General features: G+C 40.0%; 1 protein-coding gene and 1 pseudogene across 2 annotated transcripts; one reads left to right on the top strand and one right to left on the bottom strand.

Moving 5' to 3' along the window:
• Positions 1-3,299: 3,299 nt before the first annotated feature.
• On the top strand, positions 3,300-5,976 carry LOC109240568 (annotated as a pseudogene).
• Positions 5,977-7,309: 1,333 nt separating this feature from the next.
• Positions 7,310-11,289, bottom strand: LOC109240569 (heat stress transcription factor A-1-like). Of its 2 annotated transcripts, XM_019407221.1 has the most exons (4): positions 10,896-11,289; positions 8,102-9,415; positions 7,861-7,998; positions 7,310-7,673 (listed from the first exon to the last, which is right to left on the bottom strand). In XM_019407221.1, exons 1-2 carry the CDS (start codon positions 11,109-11,111, stop codon positions 8,174-8,176), a joined length of 1,458 nt encoding a protein of 485 aa, XP_019262766.1. In that variant the 5' UTR covers positions 11,112-11,289; the 3' UTR covers positions 7,310-7,673; positions 7,861-7,998; positions 8,102-8,173. The 2 variants fall into 2 exon arrangements, with proteins under 2 accessions (XP_019262766.1, XP_019262765.1); XM_019407220.1 differs by lacking the exon at positions 7,861-7,998.
• Positions 11,290-21,198: the final 9,909 nt, after the last annotated feature.

The following is a 21,198-nucleotide window of genomic DNA, read 5'->3' as shown; positions in this document are numbered from 1 at the left end:
GTAAACCATCTTATCCCCTATGGTGTTGGAAATTTTAACACTTGGTGAAGGGTCGAAGGTACAACCCTCATGTTGTGGATCCATGGTCTTCCGAACAGGGTGTTGTATCGCATGTCCCCCTCGATTACATAGAACTTGGTTTCCTGGGTGGTACCGGCAACGTTTACCGGCAACGTTATTTCTCCCTTTGTAGTTTCGCAAGCCATGTTGAATCCATTCAGCACTCGGGCCGCAGGTACGATCTGGTCCTGTAGGCCGAGTTGTTCTACGACCTTCGAGCGAATGATGTTGGCCGAGCTACCTGGATCAATTAGCACATGTTTAACTCTAGTTTTATTCATAAGAACAGAAATTATCAGTGTATCATTATGGGGTTGCATGATTCCTTTTGCGTCCTCGTCGTTGAAGGATAGAGTCCCTTCTGGTAAGTAATCTCGAGTCCGTTTTTCTCTTGTGATTGATACTTTGGTGCATTTCATCATCGGACCCTGAGGAACATCGACCCCTCCAATGGTCATATGGATGACGTGCTGGGGCTCGTCTTGTTCATTTTGTTTGTTGGAGTCCCTATTTCTAAAGTGATTCTTAGCTCGGTCACTTAGAAATTCTCGAAGATGACCGTTGTTGAATAACTGGGCTACTTCTTCCTTTAATTGTCAACATTCCTCCGTCCTGTGGCTGTGCGTGCCATGGTATTTACATATTTGGTTGGGATCCCTTTGTATTGGATATGTTTGCAAAGGTCGAGGCCACTTGGTTTCTTTGATGCGCCCGATAGCCGAAACAATGGCAGTCGCATCGACATTAAAGTTATACTCTGACAATCGTGGTGCCTCTTTGGGTCCCATATATCTATCGAAGCCGCACTTGCTCATGAGTCCCCGTGAGCTTGAACCTCGATCATTTCTTCTTTCGTTTCATGCAGAGTTTTGCCCAAACCCGCTATTCTTGCGGTCTCCATTATACAATTGATATCGATCTCTATTCGACCTTGGTTCTCGGTCGATATCCCTCTCGATTCTATCTACGGGTCTGATAGGATAAACGGACCCAGAAGGAGCCCCAGTTGATCATCCTCAACCTTGATCTTCGATTGATACTGATTGTGCACATCGGCCCAAGTGGCAGCTGGGTATTCAATCAAATTCTGCTTCAACTGCTGTGAAGCCACTGAACTTCGAACGTTGAGACCTTGAGTGAAAGCTTGAACAACGACGATCAGTGGCAAGTCTATCCATTCCATTTGGAATTGAGACAGGAATTCTCTGAGCATCTCGTTGTGCTTCTGCATTACCTGGAAAAAGGTCCGACTTCCTGGTTGCGACCTTAATGGCCCCGGCGTGTGCCTTTACGAAAGAATCTGCAATCATAGCAAACGAGTCAATAAAATTAGGCGGTAAATTATGATACCATATCATAGCACCCTTCGATAGAGTCTCCGCGAATTTCTTTAGCAAGACGGATTCGATATCGTCATCTTTCAAGTCATTTCCTTTGATAGCACACGTGTAGGAGGTGAAGTGTTCGTTTGGATTAGTCGTCCCATTATATTTAGAAATCTCGGGCATACGGAACTTCTTGGGGATTGGCTTCGGAGCCTCACTCAGGGGGAGGGTTTTTGTACAAACTTTTTGGAATCTAGTCCACAATATTGGTGGTGCCCCGGGGATTTGGTTGACCCCGGAGTTATAGGTTTCCATCTCCTTGTCGTTTCCTCGATCTTCTTTTCCCCTGTCTCGATTCGTTTTGTCAGTTCTTCGAGCATCTTTATGATAGCAGGATTGGTCTCCGATTCCTTCTCGTTCGATTTTCTTGAAACTGATTCGACCCTGTGTACGATTTCTCGGGATGGCTCGAGTTCGACCCTGCTCGGTGTGTGGTTCTAGTTGTGGAGCTGGGCTATTGCTGCCTGCTGAGCCTGCAACATTTCGAAGATCACCCGCAGGTTGATCCTGCCATCTTCACCGCCACGTGTGCTCTGAGTAGCTGATCGGGCATCCACGTGGACGCTGCTTTCGGGATCGACGACTAGATTTCCATTGATGGCTACATGTGAACTGACGTCGATTGGATCTACAACGGGAATTCCATTGAGGCCAACAAGGGGTACAATATTTTCTGGTGCAATATTCTCATTTCCGTTGTGGTGGCTGAGATCATTGTCAATATTTTGTGGTGCTGACTAAGAGTTTGATATTTTTTAATCATGTAATCAAAGATACTTCAAAGAACAAGTGTAAAATAGTGTGTGGCGCGAAAGTTTGTACTGGGTAATCACTATTATCCTTAGCCCCACGGTGGGCGCCAAACTGTTTACCCTAAAATTGGATAACAATTGAATTTATACGTGGTTTTAAGGACCCGTGATATAACTTGATACAAATTAAGAAGAATAAAATAGTATTGATATTAATGATGAAAGAAATAATGCAAACCAAACGAATTGAACAGCTTCGGCGCTCGAGTTCAGTCACCCTTGAACCAAATATGTTTCAACTTGCTTATGAACATAATAACAAGATAATGAAAGCTAGAAAACAACAGTATATTGCTTTGATTTTCATGAATATAATGATGTTTACAAATGATCAGACTCCCTTTATATAGTAGGAGAGTCCTACTCTAAGTACAATTCTATATGAGGTAAGAAATCCCATGATTGGATAATTAATCGGCCCTTCTTGATACGTTCCGGGATTCGCGCCATGATCCTCCCCCGGTTGCGGATATTTCTTCTTTCCATTATTCGACTCGGTAAGCTTTCCTCGATCTCTATCTTGTTCGGTCTCGATCTTGGTCGATCTGGATCTTGGTCGATCTCGATCTCAATCGTCTCAGTCTTAATCGGTCTCAGGGCCACGAGCTCGGCAACCTAACTTTGCATCATAGTTCGATATAATACGAGGCTGAACCTTGGCTTATCACGCTCCAGTCTCGATCAGTCATACAAAAAGGGCGAGCCCGAATTTGACCATATACAAATACTGAATACAAATAAGTACGTCTCACTATCTCATATGCCAATTATCTAAAAACAGAAGGAAGAAAACCTCTCCAAATCACTCTTTTTGATATAATATATCTGCAATCCACTGATCTGAGTAATTTAGATTTGCGCGGCGTAAAGCCAAATTAAGAAAAAGGTGCTCTTAGGAGACACTTTTTTATTCGAAGCATTAAGAGGGGAGGAATTCATTGATCCCATTACACCCCTTGGTGTTCTCCAAATCACTCCAATTGGAAGAGACTTAGTAAACGATAAAACCAAAGACAAACTGAAAATAAGAAAGAGCAGAGGCGTAAGGTTAAGGCAGTAAGGCACCTTCCTTCATTTATCGTTTTTGTACTCTCTAGTTTTACTTACACGGTACATCGCCCTGCTCTTTTTCTTGCAAATTAGACTGCATTTTCAATCCAAAGCAATCTCTCATTTTATTTCTTTCTCAACACACACACACACAGAGAGCGTGTAGTAGTACTTTGTCTAGAGCCCACACTACATAATCTAGTTGGCAGCCATGAGCTTTGAAGATCTTGAATCTTCAGGCAGGTGTCTATATGTTCAAGGAGGAGGTGGATCATATTTATGGGGACGACAAACAAAACAAACCATTACAATCCCTTGTGCTTCTGATCATCATCATCAGTCCATAGTAGCCTCTTTAGTGTTTCAAATCAACACGAGTCACACAACTTTTCAACGCCTCGTTAATACACTCGGATCTCCCAATGACACTCTTCAATTCCGCCACAAGCTGTTAAGACTTGTATTCTTTAATTTGTTCTTACTCACATAACACAGGGATTAAGCTCTCAGTGGCATTACGCTGCTACTAATACTCACAGGATTTATTTGTTGATTTTTCTGCAGCCACGGAACAAGGCAGAAAATTGGCGAATTGATAAGAGAAACTTCAGCTGAGCTTAAGCAAGCCATTGAATCTGACCAACATTCTCAATCTAGTGTATGTCCATTTTGGCTGTTTCTACTTTCATTTTTCAATTTTGGGTTAAGAATAGAAAAATGCATCCAAGGATGTTATATGCATATGGACAATTAAGTGCAACCAAAACTACAACTGCTTTCTACTCGACCTCTATATTTAGTCCAAATTTGTCAGAAAAATATACTCCATGTTTATACTAGTAGCCTGATTGGCCAAATTTCTTCAAGGCCAAAAAGCACCTTTTTTTCAAACTTGAAGTATTTGGCCAAGTTTTTAGAAAAAAAAAAAAGTTAAGCAAAAGTAGTTTTGGAGAACCAGAAAAAAAAAAAAGGAGTTTCTCCCTAGAAACACTTTTTTGAAAAGCACTTTCGAGAAAAATATACTTAGAAACACTTCTTAAACGCTTGGTCAAACACAAATTGCTTCTCACCAAAAGTAGTTTTAAGAAAAAACACTTCTCAAGATAAGCTGAATTTAGAAGTTTGGCCCTATAATTAACTGTCAAAAGAGAGTGGTTGATGCATTTTTCCTGAACCCGCGCCTGTCTTTGGGAATATAAGGTTCTGTGTTTTCTTTTTACTTCAGGCCACCGGGAAGATTGCTAATGGTAAGCTTGCTAAGGATTTCCAATCTGTTGTTAAAAAGTTTCAGAAGTCACAGCAACTTGCAGCACAGAGAAGCAGCTTACACTCCTTTCATTTCCCCCGAAATCAATCCATCCCGGTAACAATTCCTAATGATTCTTCTTTGTATGTCATCTTGCATGCTTACAATTCAAAAAGCAGTCAAACTTGAATTTCCACTTCCCCTTTAACCTGCAGACTAGTTATAAAAAACATTGATAAGGATCAAACATTGATGTTAGTACTATTTACTCAGTTATACCATCATCCCCCAATTTCACAATGCCACAGGATAAACTTTGCTTAGATTTCGAGCATGTGATCTTATCATGACATCTTACATTTGCATTTTGCAGAAGTCAAGAGCTTCAGATAAGTTCATCAGCTAGGCCCGGGAGCCGTTCTGTTATCCTTCTGGAATCCAAAAGGTTAGGAGGTAATTAAGCGCGCATTGTTTTCAGTTCTGTTGGTTGATCATGCATGTAATTAAGAAACTACTGTTTCAACACCCATGCATGTTGTTGTTTTTACTCTTATTTTGATGCTGAATTCCCCATTCTAATAAAAACTTACTTCCCTTTATCCAAATATTGGCGGATAAAAAAAGGATGAAAGTAAATTCAATTATCTTATACAAATGAATTTCATAAAAATTATACATCATTAATTTGTTCATAGTGGAACCTGGCCTTCTTCCTTTACTACAGACAGGAGCTCTCGTACACTTGGAACATGAGATTCTTTTAGATGAAGCCATTATTGAAGAAAGAGAGCAAGGAATAATGGAAATCCAACAGCAGATTGGAGAAGTGAATGAGATGTTCAAGGATTTGGCGTTAATGGTCCATGAACAAGGAATTATGCTCGGTTAGCCAATATCTCTATTCCATTCTTCATACTTGTCCTTCTTACTAAAAAAATTGCCAGCTATTCTTATCTTATTAATGGATCTAACATCCTAAACTCATCTTGTAGATGATATCAGTTCCAATATTCAGACTTCTCATGATGCAACTACACAAGCTGCTCAGCAACTCACCAAGGCATCGAAAATCCAACAATGTAATTCGTCTATGGTAAGTGTCTATATTGCAGCTAGTCCTAAGCTATTTAGCTGATGCCTTGCCTTCAGCTTCGGTAATTTTCTTTGCAGGGCTGTTTGTTGGTGGTCATAATTGGGGTCATCCTGCTTATTACAATCGTATCGTACTGGTGCTAGCATAAAGGATTTTCCATTAAATTGCTTAATTGAAATGTTGTAGAGTAGCTTTTTCATCTCATTAGTGTATGAAGGAGTTCCGATGGGCATGTACATCATCTCAAGCTGCACATGTACAGTAAAACAAATTTATAGACTTCGGACACTCTCCATTCACCCACTTTATTTTGTTTCAGTTATCCAGATACAGTTGTAAATTGGTATTTGAGAATCACATTAGCAAGTATATTGAAACCGATTTTTCTTAATACTTCGGAGAGATAGTGAGCAAGAGCTTAGTTCACCCGACTGGCTTTTTCAACGATGGCAAAAATCAATTGATTCAACATACAAACAAAACACATACCAACGCCTAAGGAAAGGCAGGGAAAACCAAATACTTATTGGAATTGATCCTTTCTAATAGCATTCAGACGACAAAACTGATATTTATCACAACTGATTCTGTTACCAAAGTGGATATTTAGCTAGCGTTTGGCTATAGATTCCCAAACTTGTTTTGAAAAATCTGATTTGGGTAAAGTTTGATTTGAAGATGAAAATGTGTTTGGACATAAGTTTTCAAAACATATTTCACTTTTTTTAAAAAAAAAAAAACATGAAACATGACTTATACCCACAAGTTTTAAAAACTATCACAAATACCCAACAGTACCTTCATCAATAACATTCATTATATTATTGTAAATCATAGTCCTGAATATAAATAAATTTAGTACAAAATCATCATTGTTATAATGAACTATATTATTCACTATCAGATGACCAAGAAGACGAAACATCATTGTTACAAAATAAAAAATGGTGGGCTCTTTTATAAAATACAAAAGTACGGGGCAATTTTTAAAAATTATAATAGTGGTATTTTGGGCTTGGAATTTGGATTTTGGGTTTTGAAAATTTGCCAAAATGTAGATAAAATCTATGGCCGAACATGTATTTGCCAAAAAAATCTACGGCAAATGGGTCCTTAGTCTTCCATCAAACATTGTGTAGCTCTCTGTCTATCCCAGCCCAAAGCCTTTTTACCACAAAATGTAGGACCTCAAACATGTTAAAGCGACGTTTCAGCTTAACGTGCTTGATCAGTACCACACTGACGGGGATTTAACTTTTCATTAGTTGCCTACTGGCCAAGCAACCTTTTGCCCAACATAATTGCAAACCCACCACTCCCTCCCTCCAACGAAAAAGTAAAATAAAAATAAAAACCAAGGATTTCAAATTAAAAGAAAGAATTTGATAAGAAAGCAAGAAAATTAGGACCAGTTGAATTCGAACAACTTGACTGAGAGGAAAAGAAACCAAAAGTTATTCTCATTAGAAATCCATACGACACGCTAGAGCTGAACAACCATTTCACTGGATATACCTGTATTCAATCGTCACGAACTGAGAAGTAATCATAAGCTGGGCACTTAAACCATAAACAGACCTTTTAACACGCGCAAAGTAAGCTACTTCCTTTATTTCTCATAAAATAATGAGAAATCTAACCAAATTGATGGCTGCAAACGATAAACGACCACAAACACTTTCAGATGTTCCGTGCGACCAACAGTAATCTGATAACAAGTGGAAAGGAAAAAATGTTCACGACTGATAAGCTCATCATATCTGCAACTTTATGATATCGTAATTTCCTGAAAGTTAATGCCTACATCTCCATCAAATCCCTACTGTCATTCCATTATGTTAAAAAAAAATTGATATACAGACATATGGAGTGACGATCAGTGAGCGGAACTATAATTAAATATGCTCAAAGTGTTTTAATCAAAATGCATCAAGCAGATAACATTTTTTTCTACTCAAAACTTCATCAATGGTGAAGACCAGTCTCTCGGAAAACCTTGGTGCTGTCTACCAGTACAGAACATCAACCTGACAAAAACCATACAAACACAATGAACAACTTAAAGCCCTCACTCTCTTCAAGCTTACCACTGGTTTTAGCAGCTGTGCTCAAAGCAAAATTACAATATTACAAAGATTAAAACATACTCGTAACACTAAACCGAAGAATAGAAGGCCCTATAAGGAATTGGAGAAATACTGAAACCCGACTCACCTCGAGTCAGTCAGACATCCATATAATGCAGAATGCTGAGATAAAAAGAAAAGTGAAAATTCCTCTTTGTTGAGTTATGCATGCAAAATTTTTTGGCATATGCCAGAATTGGAAAACTTTGGTCTTAAAAAGCCATATCTGTATGAAAATCAAAATAAAAATTAAAAAAAAAACATAAGAGTTTGAAACAATTTGTCAAAGCGATAAGCTCATCATAGTGAATAAGTAACGAAAATTCTACCTTTGATGTATTCGGGATTCAAATAAAATTCTCGATTCCATCCACTGTGCCTGATGCAAGGAGCCCCATCTCTTAAGTAAGATAACTCATATGCTTCTTTTTATCAAAAGCACTCTCTTGAATTCCTGGAACATCGTCTTCCTTCGCTAAACCATCTTCTAATGCTAGGGAACCAATCTCATGCTTATCCCCAGTGAGAGGGCTTGCCGAAAGAATCTGATCCCAGAAAATGTCATTAATGCCTGGAAGCTTAGACATCTCGTCCAAAAAGATATCAATATCAGTATCTGTGGAAAATCTATCAGGGAGAACTGATGTTACACCATCCACAATGCCTTGTATTCTGTCAATGTCTGGCAAATCCCCAGTTCCCAACCGCTTAAGGTCAGTTATTCCAAAATTGTCCAGTGTATTTATCCCATATCCTTCTGAAACTTCAGGCAGAACATGGTCTGTCTGAAAGTTAAGTGCATTTAAACCAGGAAAGTGAGGGACTTTGGCTTCCACGGGAACCAGACTAGGGGAATATTGGATCTCAGGAATGGCAGATAAATTAGAGTTGAATGGAAATCCTGAATCCAGCGTCAGATGAGATTGTGAAGAAGTTGGCAGTTGTGGAAGGGTAACCCCAGCAGTACGACTGCATATACCAGCACTGTCTAATGTATTTTCGAAAGCATGGCCATGATTAGTCAAGAAACCATTTGTATTCTTAACTTTGGTTTCCAGCCTACCAGATGCATTAGTTTTCAGGATCTTCTGCAGCAATGCTTTTGCTGCCTCATTCATTAGAGGCTGGTAACGGACTATCTGCCTGTCATGCATAGTACAGACAGGCTTGCCTGCATAAATTTCTTCTTCCTGGTCGGGAAATCTCCTCTTCTTTTTCATCCCAGGAATGCGCCTGTTACCTTCATTCTGTTGATGAATAAGTTCGGCTATAAAGCCAGGGCTCTGCAAGGCCTTAGCAAGGAATGACATGGTTTGCTGTTGTCTTTGCTCCATTAAATGAAGACGCTGCCCAACATTCTCTAAGCAGTGGTCTGTTGCCTGCTGCTGCTGTTTCAACTTGACTAGCTCCTCCATATGAACATTTTTATCTCTTTTAAGCCTTTCCACCTCTTCTTCTATTCCAAACTTCCCAACTTCAACACAAGACTCAGCAGATACACTTTGCACTTGGGAGGCGGTGTCCTGATGGACCTGCATTTGAGACGGTTTTCGCCTACTTATGGTCTTCAAGAGGTGTTTGTGGCCTCTAAGGAATCCCTCGTTTGCAAATTCCCAGCAGTCTGGATCAACCTTCCTGTAACCCTGGTTGACGAAAGGGCAGAGCAAATTGTAAAAAGGATTAAGGTTGCCAATATATACAAAGAGTACTTATAACCAAAACACAGAGATAACAGCGAGTGACAAGACTGTATTAACTGCAATACACAAGAAAATTATTCCCTCATCGTAATTAAAAGAGACTCCCATCTCCCGTCATCGATTTATTCCTTTGAACCTTGAAACATGGAGAAAATGGTTAAAATGTCACATAGTTACACTACATGTGATGCCTTGAAATCAGTTATTCTGCAGACATGATTAGCAATGATCAGAATGCTAGGATTAGCGATTGTTAGGAACAGAATCATATGACAAACAAATAAGAGGAGGTTAGTGGGTGGCAAACGGGATTGAGCGGGAGAGCAAGATTAGCGAGCGGGTAAAGTGTCCCTTTATTGTGGGTTAACTTCTATAGCATGGAGGTGGGACAGTAGGTGGCGAGACCTGGGGGTTAACGTGTGACGGATAGGATAGAAGGGAGAGATAGAAATAGCAATGCAGAAAAAAGCAACCCTTTTCCTCATGGCACACTTTTTGACCCACCTTCACTGTGGAATACAGTTATACCATGAGAAAGAATTATAAGCCCCTAAACCAAGCTTCCCAAAACACACCAAACACTGAAATTACCGTTTATTTTCCTATAATTTAAAACAAACGCTGCCCCTAAACATAAACTTCTGGGAGATAAAATCAGGTTTATCAACTCTACAACTGCTTCTCGAATTAAAGTAACAGTCATCAATTTGCTATGCCCCTGATGAGACCCTACCAAATAATTTACTATTAAAAAGGGAATAAGCTTTCAAATCAAAGTATCAACTGATATTTCAGCACCAAAGACAACTTCTGATTTGATTTAAACAAGAGTGTGGCTTGTGCAGATAGGATCAGAGAGCTTCTCATTAACTCTTAATAAAAAATCAGTCAAACTGAAATGAAGTAAGGACAAGTACCCCATAGAACTGATCCGAAAATAATGTACTAAATCAGATGAAACTTCATATTATATTCCAATTAGATAGAAAGTTTTGCCTATTTGCTGAAGTTTGCTGCATCTTTCCAACTGAATGTACTACTTATATATAATCATTTCAAATAGAATATAATTTTTTTTAGAAGAGGATATAAAAAAAATATAGAAAACAAATAAGCGTATATCATAGTGACAGCTAGAAACACAAGCGACCTAAATAAAAACATTTAAAACAATGAGCAGAGAAAATCTATACATACTCAGAAACATAACGATATTTTTAAAAAAAGAAAAATTACGCATCAATCTAATGTGCCTCAATCCAAATTGGCGAATTTCAGAAACAAAATCAATGTTAGTAAAAATGCTTTTCTTATAGGGTTTAAGCTATAGGGTTTAAGCAAATTGTTACAGACACCAACCTCACAAGCAAAAGCATAAACTGGGATAAAGAGCGAGGAAACAAAGAGGAATTTTAGTACTTACATAAGTATTCAACTGCCTAACAAAGCTGGAGAAATTATTGTGCTTAAAATACTTGGGCAAAATATCTCTCGAAAACTCCAGCACGTTCCAGACGACGAAGCTGTTATTACTCTTACTCCACGACACCACTGAATCCGTCGACAAATCGTCCACCATATCATAAGTCTTGCACAGAAAAGGCGGTGGCGAATTTCCTATCTCATGAATTGCTTCCATATTTGGCCCCTCAAAATCGGACGCCGATCTTCTGAAGGTACTCTGGGATTCTATACAGACTGAGAAGCAGAAGTTACGCACGAGACACTAGAAAATTTCGAGGAGGCGGTCAGAGAATATGTTATTGGGAAAAGGCTGATGAAGAGACAGAAGCAGACTCAAAGAATAAATGTACTATTTGAAAAAAAAAAAAAACAAATCCCATAAATAAATATATGTACCAACTGTGCACTGCACCCCTTTTTAGGATATTCTACTATAGCAACGCAGATATTTTGGCAAGAGTCAGTTTTGTTTGCTCGCAAGTTTACTAGAGTTAAGTAAAAATTACGCTTTAATAATATAATATTGTTATGGAATAATATGAAACAAATTAAGGGTATGTTTGTAAAGTCACCAGGTAATTGGAATTGGTGGGTAGTAATTACACAGCCTAGTAATTACAGAGTTGTGTAATTACGATGATATGTTTGTTTGTCATAGTGTAATTACAAGTTTACTGTTTGAATGCACAAGTGTAATTACACAGTTAAATAATATTTTAAATATAGTAATTATCAAAACCTACAAGTTAATATAATAAATATATGCCTATAAATTTTTATAAGTATAAATGATATTATACTTGGAATTTAAGATGTATATTTTTCGTGAATATACACTAATTAGTAATCATATATTTATAATTAATATTGTAAAAATAATTTATATATATTCTAAATTAATAATATCTAATTTAGATACTTACAAAACTAAAAACGTATGTTTTGTAAATATCATGGAATTCATGTTGATAAAATAAATTAATATTTATAAATATAATGCCATAACATTATTCATAATGAACAACATGCAATACCACACCAAGTCCAATACGAGATGCATCACAATATACTGTATAGGGCCCTGATTTTGTGGGCAACACCAACACCGCGTAGTCAAAGCCGTCTTGAGCTTCTGAAAGCTCGCCTCACACTCGTCTGACCATCTGAACGGGGTGCCCTTCTGGATAACCCGGTCAACGGGGCTGCTATAGATGAGAACCCCTCCACAAACCGACAGTAGTAGCCCGCCAATCCCAAGAAACTCTGGATCTCTGTAGCTGAAGTGGGTCTAGGCCAGTTCTTAACTGCCTCAATCTTCTTAGGATCCACTTGAATACCCTCTGCTGACACAACGTGCCCCAAGAAAGCGACTGAGCTCAACCAAAACTCATATTTTGAAAACTTAGCATATAATTGGCTGTCTCTCAGAGTTTGGAGAACGATCCGAAGATGCTACTCATGTTCCTCTCGACTGCGAGAGTAGATCAAGATATCATCAATAAACACAATCACAAAAGAATCCAAATAGGGCTTGAACACCCGGTTCATCAAATTCATACATGTTGTTGGGGCATTTGTCAGCCCAAATGACATCACTAGGAGCTCATAATACCCATAGCGGATCCGAAAAGCTGTCTTAGGGACATCGGATGCCCTAATCCTCAATTGATGGTAGCCAGACCTCAAATCGATCTTTGAAAACACATTGGCACCCTGAAGTTGATCAAATAAGTCATCAATCCTCGGCAATGGATACTTGTTCTTGATGGTGACTTTGTTCAACTGCCGATAATCTATGCACATCCTCATTGATCCATCTTTCTTCTTCACAAACAACACGGGCGCACCCCAGGGCGAGACACTAGGTCTAATGAAGCCCTTATCAAGCAAATCTTGCTATTGCTCCTTCAATTCTTTCAACTTTGGCGGGGCCTTACGGTATGGCGGAATGGAAATGGGCTGAGTGACCGGAGCCAAATCAATACAGAAGTCGATATCTCTGTCGAGTGGCATCTCCGGCAGATATGCAAGAAACACCTCTAGGAACTCACGAACAACCGGTACTGAATCCATGGAAGGAACTTCCGCAATAGAATCGCGGACATAAGCCAAATAAGCTAGACACCCCTTCTCGACCATATGCCGAGCCTTCACATACGAGATAACCCTACCGGTAGAATGGCCAGGAGTCCCTCTCCACTCTAATTGCGGCAACTCCGGCAAGGCTAAGGTCACTGTCTTGGCGTGACAATCCAATATAGCATGATAAGGTGACAGCCAATCCATTCCCAAAATGACATCAAAATCAACCATATCGAGAAGTAGGAGATCTACACGAGTCTTAAGACTCTCAAAGGTAACCACACACGAACGATAAACACGATCTACAATAATAGTATCACCCACGGGTGTGGACACACATGTAGGAGCACTCAAACAATCACGAGGCATAACCAAATATGAGCAAAATAGGATGACACGTAGGAATAAGTAGAACCCGGATCAGATAGAACTGAGGCATCTCTAATGCAAACTGAAACTGTACCTGTGATAACCGCGTTAGATGACTCAGCCTCAGGCCTGGCTGGAAAGGCATAGCATCGGGGCTGGGCTCCACCACTCTGAACTACATCTCGAGAACGGGCCCTGGCTGGCTGGCCTCCACCTCTAGTGGCCTGACCTCCACCTCTAATGGCCTGACCTCCACCTCTAGCTGCATGTCCCCTACCCCTAACTGGCTGAGCAGGCGGTGAAGCACTTGGTGCCGGAACCATGGCACGAGAACCCTGATGCTGAGAACTACTCGATGCTCGAGGGAAAAATCTAGCAATGTGCCTCGGATCACCACAAGTATAACAAGACCTCGGCTGCTGTGATTGCTGACCTAGAAACTGACCCTATTAGTCTGAGTAACCACCCTGAAAACTCTGGAGCAGAGATGCACTAATAGGAGCTGGTGGTGTACTGTAAGCTAGCTGATCGGAATAAGGCATATGAGAGCCACGACCACCTGAAGCACCGTGGGATGCCTGGAGTGCTGAATGAAACGGCCTGGGAGGATGGCCTCTACCGAAAGTACCCTGGCCTCCAGATAAGGCTCCACTGAATCCACCGGAGTGACGAGGCCTCTTGTCAGACCCCTGACCACTCCCCTGAGCTAGAACCATCTCGACTTGCCTAACAACATTGGCAGCCATATGAAAAGAAATCTCACTCCCAGTCTCCTTGGCCATATGCAACTTGATAGGCTGAGCAAGTCCCTCAATAAACCTCCTCACCCTCTCTTTCTCGGTAGGAAGCAGAAGAATAACATGACGGGCAAAATCCACAAATCGGGTCTCGTACTGAGTGATAGGCATAGAGCCTTACTGAAGACGCTCAAACTGCCTCCGGTAGTCCTCTCTCTAAGTGATAGGAAGGAACTTCTCAAGAAATAGCAGAGAGAACTGGTCCCAAGTAAGAGCAAGCGACCCAGCTGGTATGGTCAACACATAATCCCTCTACTAATTATTGGCGGAACCCGACAAATGAAATGCAACAAAATCGACCCCATTTGGTCACCACTATGCCCATGTTCCGTAGCACCTCATGATAGTTGTCAAGATAATCTTAGGTGTCCTCTGAAGATGCACCATTGAAGCGAACTGGAAAGAGCTTAGTAAACCTGTCCAACCTCCATAAAGCCTCAGAAGACATAGCTGATCCATCACCAGCCTGTGCCGCAACACCCGACTGAACTATCCCAACTGGCTAGGCTACTGGAGTCTGAAACTAGGGAGCTATCTGCTCTGGAGTGTGAGTAACGGGATTCCGTGCTCCTCCCCTAGCCTGAGAGATGGCTGGTGCCATAGGGAATGTACCGGCCTGGGTCACACTCTCCATAAAGCCCACTAAACGGACCAAAGCATCCTGAAGCTCTGGGGTGGCGATGAACCCCTTCGGGACCTGAGCTGGTCCGACAGGCACAACATAGGCCAGAACCTCCTCGTCAAACTCCACTTGAGGCTTCACTGCTGGTGCTGCTGATCGAGCTCTAGGCTGAGCTCTGCCCCTGCCTCGGCCTCTGGCACGACCTCTGCCCCTCGTAGGAGCTGCCACTAGGGGCTCTGGCTGCTGCTCAGCTGAAGATGCAGTACTGTTCTTGCTATCTGCAAAAAACAAGAGTAGAAGAGTACAATTAGCAATGAGAGAACCAAAATGGCATGACAGAGGAGAATGAAAGTTAAATTTGTGCCTAAACTCTATAACCTCTAGAAGATAAGTACAGACGTCTCCGTACCGATCCTCCAGACTCTACTAAGCCTGCTCGTGAATTGTGAGACCTAGGCAACCTAGTGCTCTGATACCAACTTGTCACGATGCAGAATTCCCACCATCGGGACCGTGATGGCGCCTAACATTTCACTTGCTAGGCAACCTAACGTTAAAGGATTCTTATACCAACTTGAACCAATTTCAATAATAAGAACGGTCAAGCTAAACATAATCTAAAACAGCTTTGCGGAATAACATATAACCCGAAATATCTGAAACATTTAGGATCTGGAGTCACAACTTACGAGCTACTACGATTAACTACAAACAGAGTTTGAAAGGAAAATCACTGTTCTGAAGGAAAAGAAACAGTAAAAACATTAAGACTAGGGAGAGACTCCAGGGTCTGTGGACGCCAGCAGATCTACCTTGCGTCTCTGGTTAATCAATCCAGCGGCTAACCTCATAATCAGCTCGGGCCAGTACCAAATTTTGCACAGAAATGTAGTGTGTAGTATCAATAAAACTGACCCCATGTACTGGTAAGTGTCGAACCTAACCTCGACGAAGTAGTGACGAGGCAATGACAAGACACCCACATAATAAACTTGTGCAATTTAGCAGTATAGGTACAAGTAACGGCAAGTAAAAGATAGACAAGTAATATCATAAGGGGGACATGCTGAGGGGATTACAAGATAGAGAATCACAACAGTAATGAGAACTTGATCAACCAATATACCTTGAACCAATAATAACAAGTAAACACAGTAAAGAAAAATGCACAGCATCACCCTTCGTGCTTTTACTCTCAACCTCACCATATAATCAATAGAAATGGCACGACATCACCCTTCGTGAATTAACTCTCATAACATGGCACGACATCACCCTTCGTGCTATTAACACTCACAATATGGCACGACATCACCCTTCGTGCTTTTACTCTCTCATAACATAGCACGACATCACTCTTCGTGCATTAACACTCTCCCTTTCCATAAAGCAATGAACAAAAGACAACAGGGAGATAGAAATAACAAGAACAAGTCTTACTTCAACATTTGGTTCCAGAATACCAACCTCAACTTTGAAATCAATACTCAATTATCACCAAAAGATCCGTAAATATGATAAGAACGATCAACTTAGGTATACTAGCCTAAACATGGATAACATGATCAAAGAAAACAATAATGACAAGAATCCGGGTCCCACCCGCATGCTTTAACCTGACAACAATGCATAGGTACTCGTCACCTCACCTATACATTGTACCCAACATCTAAACACGTAGCAAAGCATGACAAATTTGAGTATTTTTAATTATTCCAATTATTTATTTGTCCGATGGAAGTCAATTTTCATAGCGTATTTTTCATTTGGTCAATTTTTTATTTGTCCGAATTCCATGACAGATTTTAGCTCAAGATCTTCGTCAATATTAATAAGATTGAGCGCTGCATTATATCAATAATATCATTGACTGACGAGCACAAAACAAAATTGTTGCTCGCTAGTAAAAGATAGTATAGTTTAATTATCGTCTCCACATGGATTAAATTTAAATATTGTTCACATAATCTTCACTTGATTACTATCCAGGATAATTAAAACTTGATTTGATGATTATCACCTACAATTAACTACTAAAAATTAAGCAACTAACAATTGATCACAAAAGACAACAGATGAGCAACGAAGAAATATCAATGAGAGAAATAAGAGTAATTGACTAGACAGGTGCAAGATAGTTGACGTGGGATCCAATTCTTGAGTTACTTCACTCTATAATACTGTTGATTCTCACGAATTCTACAGATAATTAGATTATACTTGAAGTTAATGTTTCTCTTTCGATTAAACGTTAATTTCAGTAATTAATCCAATTGAAGCACTATAAACAATTGCAACGAATAACATGATGGTTATGGTCTAAGGGTAACTTCTCATGAATATTTCCCTATTTTATAATTCGATTAACAATTCAGGCTCTTTCAATTACCTATTTGAATAACGAATTTAAACTAGAGCATAAGATGTAAAGAAATTCAATATCAAACTCCTCTTTCAATTAAGCAAAATGAGAAATAACTCCACAATATGAATTAAAACTCCATTATTTAATCGCAATAATTATCAAGAACCGAATCCCTAATCAAGTTATCAAAAAGTGTATCTATAAACACCCTAATGGAATTTACTCCATGGAAATGGAGTAAGTCATCTCAATAAGGTTTAAAAATATAGAAGACATTAATGATAATGATCCAATACAAACTCCCGTATTGCACCGATCATTGGTTGAAATCTTGATGAATTCTTGTGTCTTCTTGCCTTGGTTGGTTCTCAAATCTTTGGTAGGTCAAAAGTCCCTTAAAAACGTATTTTTGGTGTATTTATACCGTGTAGAAGTTGTCCCGGACGAAACTATCCTTTCCAAGCCGAAACAGGAATTACTCTAACCCAAAATACACAGACGCGGCGTAGGGCGCGACACCCCCTGCGGCGCGCCTGTGGAGTTTATCAGGGGCCTTGAATTTTGTTTGTCGGGCAAGTTTTTCACTGTCGCGGCGCGCCTCGCGGCGCCCCATGTGGCGTGGCAGTGTAATCTTCCAGACTAAATTGTTTCTTTCACTGTTTGACATCCGGACTTGGTCCTCGATTCCCGAGCGTGATCCCGACTTAATTTCTTGGGCTTTTACTCAGACTTTAAGGCTCCAACTTGTTCGATTTAGCTCTAATTCATCTTTTTAACTCGGAATCAGCTCCTCCAAGGCATAAAACACATAATAAGTACAATTCATTATCATTTAAGCTCAAACACACGTAAAATGCAATAATTCGAGTGTAAACTATGACTAAAATTGGGGTTTCTAGCCTACCATCAACACCCACACTTAAGCCATTGCTCGTCCTCGAGCAATCATACTATACTTCACACTGGGACGACCTTTTCATCACATCCCTAACACATTATACCAAGAATTTTTAAAGCATACTAACCACCCTATCATAACATCCTAACCTCAAAGCTCGACTCAAAAGTACCACATATTTTTTTCACAACTTGGTCACTTACTCTAACATAGAGGTCAAAGTCATTATCTTTTCTTCGGAAGTCATGTGCCCTCATACCAAAAATAGAGGGTAGTTCCACACACAATAAAATTCAAGAACAGATAGGAACTCAAGATAGACAAAATTCACTCACTCTCAGAATCAAAATTTATGTGCCACAGAAGATGTATAGGCTTGCCCGTAGTGTAATACTCTACTACTTGAGCTCATTTAGTCAAAGATCAAGTAGGACTTTAATTTTGTTGTAATGTAGGCTGCGGGACAGGTAGGATACAATTTGGATATAGTGACTACACCTCGCTGAGCACTTTAATACATATATATTAATAATTCAAACGCCTCATTTATGTTGAACCAAATCTAACATTCACACATAATAACATCAAACTCCCAATTTCTTTAAGCACAAACACAATGATAACATACCATTAGCAAGGAATTACTTTTTCTCTTTCTAATACTTACACAAACTCTTTTTTCCTTTCACAATTATGATTTTTTTTCTTCAAGAAAATGTATTTTTTTCAATTCCCTACAAGTGGTTCTCATAAATTTTTAAAAGTGCATCTTTCTCCATTTTTCTCAGTTCCACTCAAAACCTACCATACCTCCACTTAGCTTTTAACAAGCCCATAACAAATTTTAAGTGCTCAAGAGAGGTAAATTTTTTAAACATATAGTTAATTCAACCAAAGGGGTCAGGTTTATAGTGTGGTTGCCAAAGAAAATAGGATTGCAGGCTCAAAGGGGCTAACTAAGATACACATTAATTAGGTGGGTAAAAGCATATCTCTGGCTCAGCAAAGAAATACCTCTATCACATTCTAGACTGAACAGGCAAACACACATGGCAAGCACAGAATATAAATGAAAACCTCACTCACATATTGGCACATAACTCACTCTGGACCGGATCTATCGCAACTCTCTAATCAAAGCAGTTAAGCAAAATCGAGATCAAACAATTTAAGGCACTTATCCAAGAGTCAAGAACTGAGGCTAGCGTCACGACTAAGTCACTCACTAGTGCCAAGACATATGCGATTAAGGAAAGTGGCTTCAATTTAGCGCTATGAATCGAGACTCTGCATTCCTATAAAAATAAAATAAAAACTAGCTACACTTGGTTCAAGTAAAACCCTTGGAAAAGAACCGCAGCACAAATAAAAACTAAAGGGGAATTATGACACTACCTAAGAAAGTAAAATAGAATACAACAACAACAATAACAACAACAACGACCCAGTGTAGTCCCATAAGTGATGTCTAGGGAGGGTCGTGTGTACGCAGGCCTTGCCTCTACCCCGATGGGAGTAGAGAGGCTGTTTCCGAAAGACCCTCGGCTTAAGAAGATGAAAAGATAAAAAGAGACAAGAAAGTAAAATAAAATAAAATAAAAATAAAAATAAAAATAAAAGACATATTTTTTTGGATTTTCAAATTTTTTGATTTTTTTTCTCGTTCGACTTCAAGTCCCTCAAGAAACCAGTCGACAAAATCCATCTTCGGGAAGAGTCAAAACTAAACAATTATTTACTAACTATTACAGGCCGAAAGAATTTAGAGTTATAATTACAGACCATATTGTGTACGAGAGCATGAAACAAATCAAACAAAACCAATTGGCAAATAGAAAACAAATACAAATACAAATACAAACAAATAGGAGCAATAGGAGCATCCCACCCCATACTTAAGAAATTACATTGTCCCCAATGCAAAACAATAAACAAGAGTAAAAAGGTGACTCCCTGAGGCCCTTGGCCTAAGCATTAGCACCATTGAAGGTGCACAAATACTCCTCATCATCGGAGGGAATGGAGTTTACATCCTCATCCGGTGGTAGCTGTCCTCCCTCTGCCAAGCCCAACCATTACTGAGTGATAGCAGAAAGGGGGTGGTCATACTGCAGCTCCGCTAAGTCAGTCTCCCTCCGATCAGAGCGAAGGCGCAAATCAGCAAACAACAGCTACAATGTCTCCTCGACACGGAGCAGCCTCTGGTCTGAAGTAACAGCAGCAGCAGGTGGATCTATCACCGCCGTGATATCAAAGGCCTTGATAGGATATGACACTAGGTGGTCCAGTCATAATTAAACTCCTCCTCTACATGGTGCGCCCGCAACAACCGAGTGATCATAACAGGTAGTATAGGTGTCGGGGCCCAAATGGTCGCACTCTCACCAAATACTCCAGCATGATTTTTCTGAGATCAAACTGCATCCTTGTCAAAAAGGGATATATCAAACACACTTTCAGCCGTGAGGCATCAGTGCCACTTTGGGTAGGCATTATTTTGGCATTTATTAGCCGTAAAATAACCTTGACCGGATGCTGGAATATGCCCTTCTTCATGTCCTTGTGGAACTCATTAACATCCTGCTTCCATGCAGCAGAAGAGTTAGCTCCACATAGTTGTCGGCGGATATCAGTATAGTCTGGCCAACGGAGAAACCTCTGAAAGATTTTGTGGGAGTGATCTGTGAAACCCAAAATCCGATTGATCACATGGGAGGAGAAGGGAATCACTTTACCTCGTACCCGCACCTCGTACAGAACATCCAAACTGGCCTCAAGTTGCCAATTGGCATAAAACTCCTTTACCAGGTTCACGTTCACCGCATCACCAGGAAGGAACAGACTATCAAAACCCAAAGCCCGAATGTTGTTTTATATCTCATTATATTTTTGGGCCAACTTTCCATCATCGATAGGAACCTCATGCTCCGGGTCACCACAAGGAAGAACGTCTGGAATCAATATCTAGCATGGATTTGGATAGCCTTAATACCCAATTTGCACTTTGGGACCTCGTTATCATCAGAGTCTATGCGCTCTATCTCTTCCTCCACTGGGGAAGGGGGTGGTGCCCACCTACCTCCTCTACGACTGCTCGAAGCAACCCTAGAAGAACAAGTATTAGCACGC

Source organism: Nicotiana attenuata, unplaced genomic scaffold (assembly GCF_001879085.1).
Source record: "Nicotiana attenuata strain UT unplaced genomic scaffold, NIATTr2, whole genome shotgun sequence".
Lineage (NCBI taxonomy): Eukaryota > Viridiplantae > Streptophyta > Magnoliopsida > Solanales > Solanaceae > Nicotiana > Nicotiana attenuata.
The sequence above is the reverse complement of the archived record's forward strand: the minus strand, read 5'-3'. Positions and strand labels throughout refer to the sequence as shown.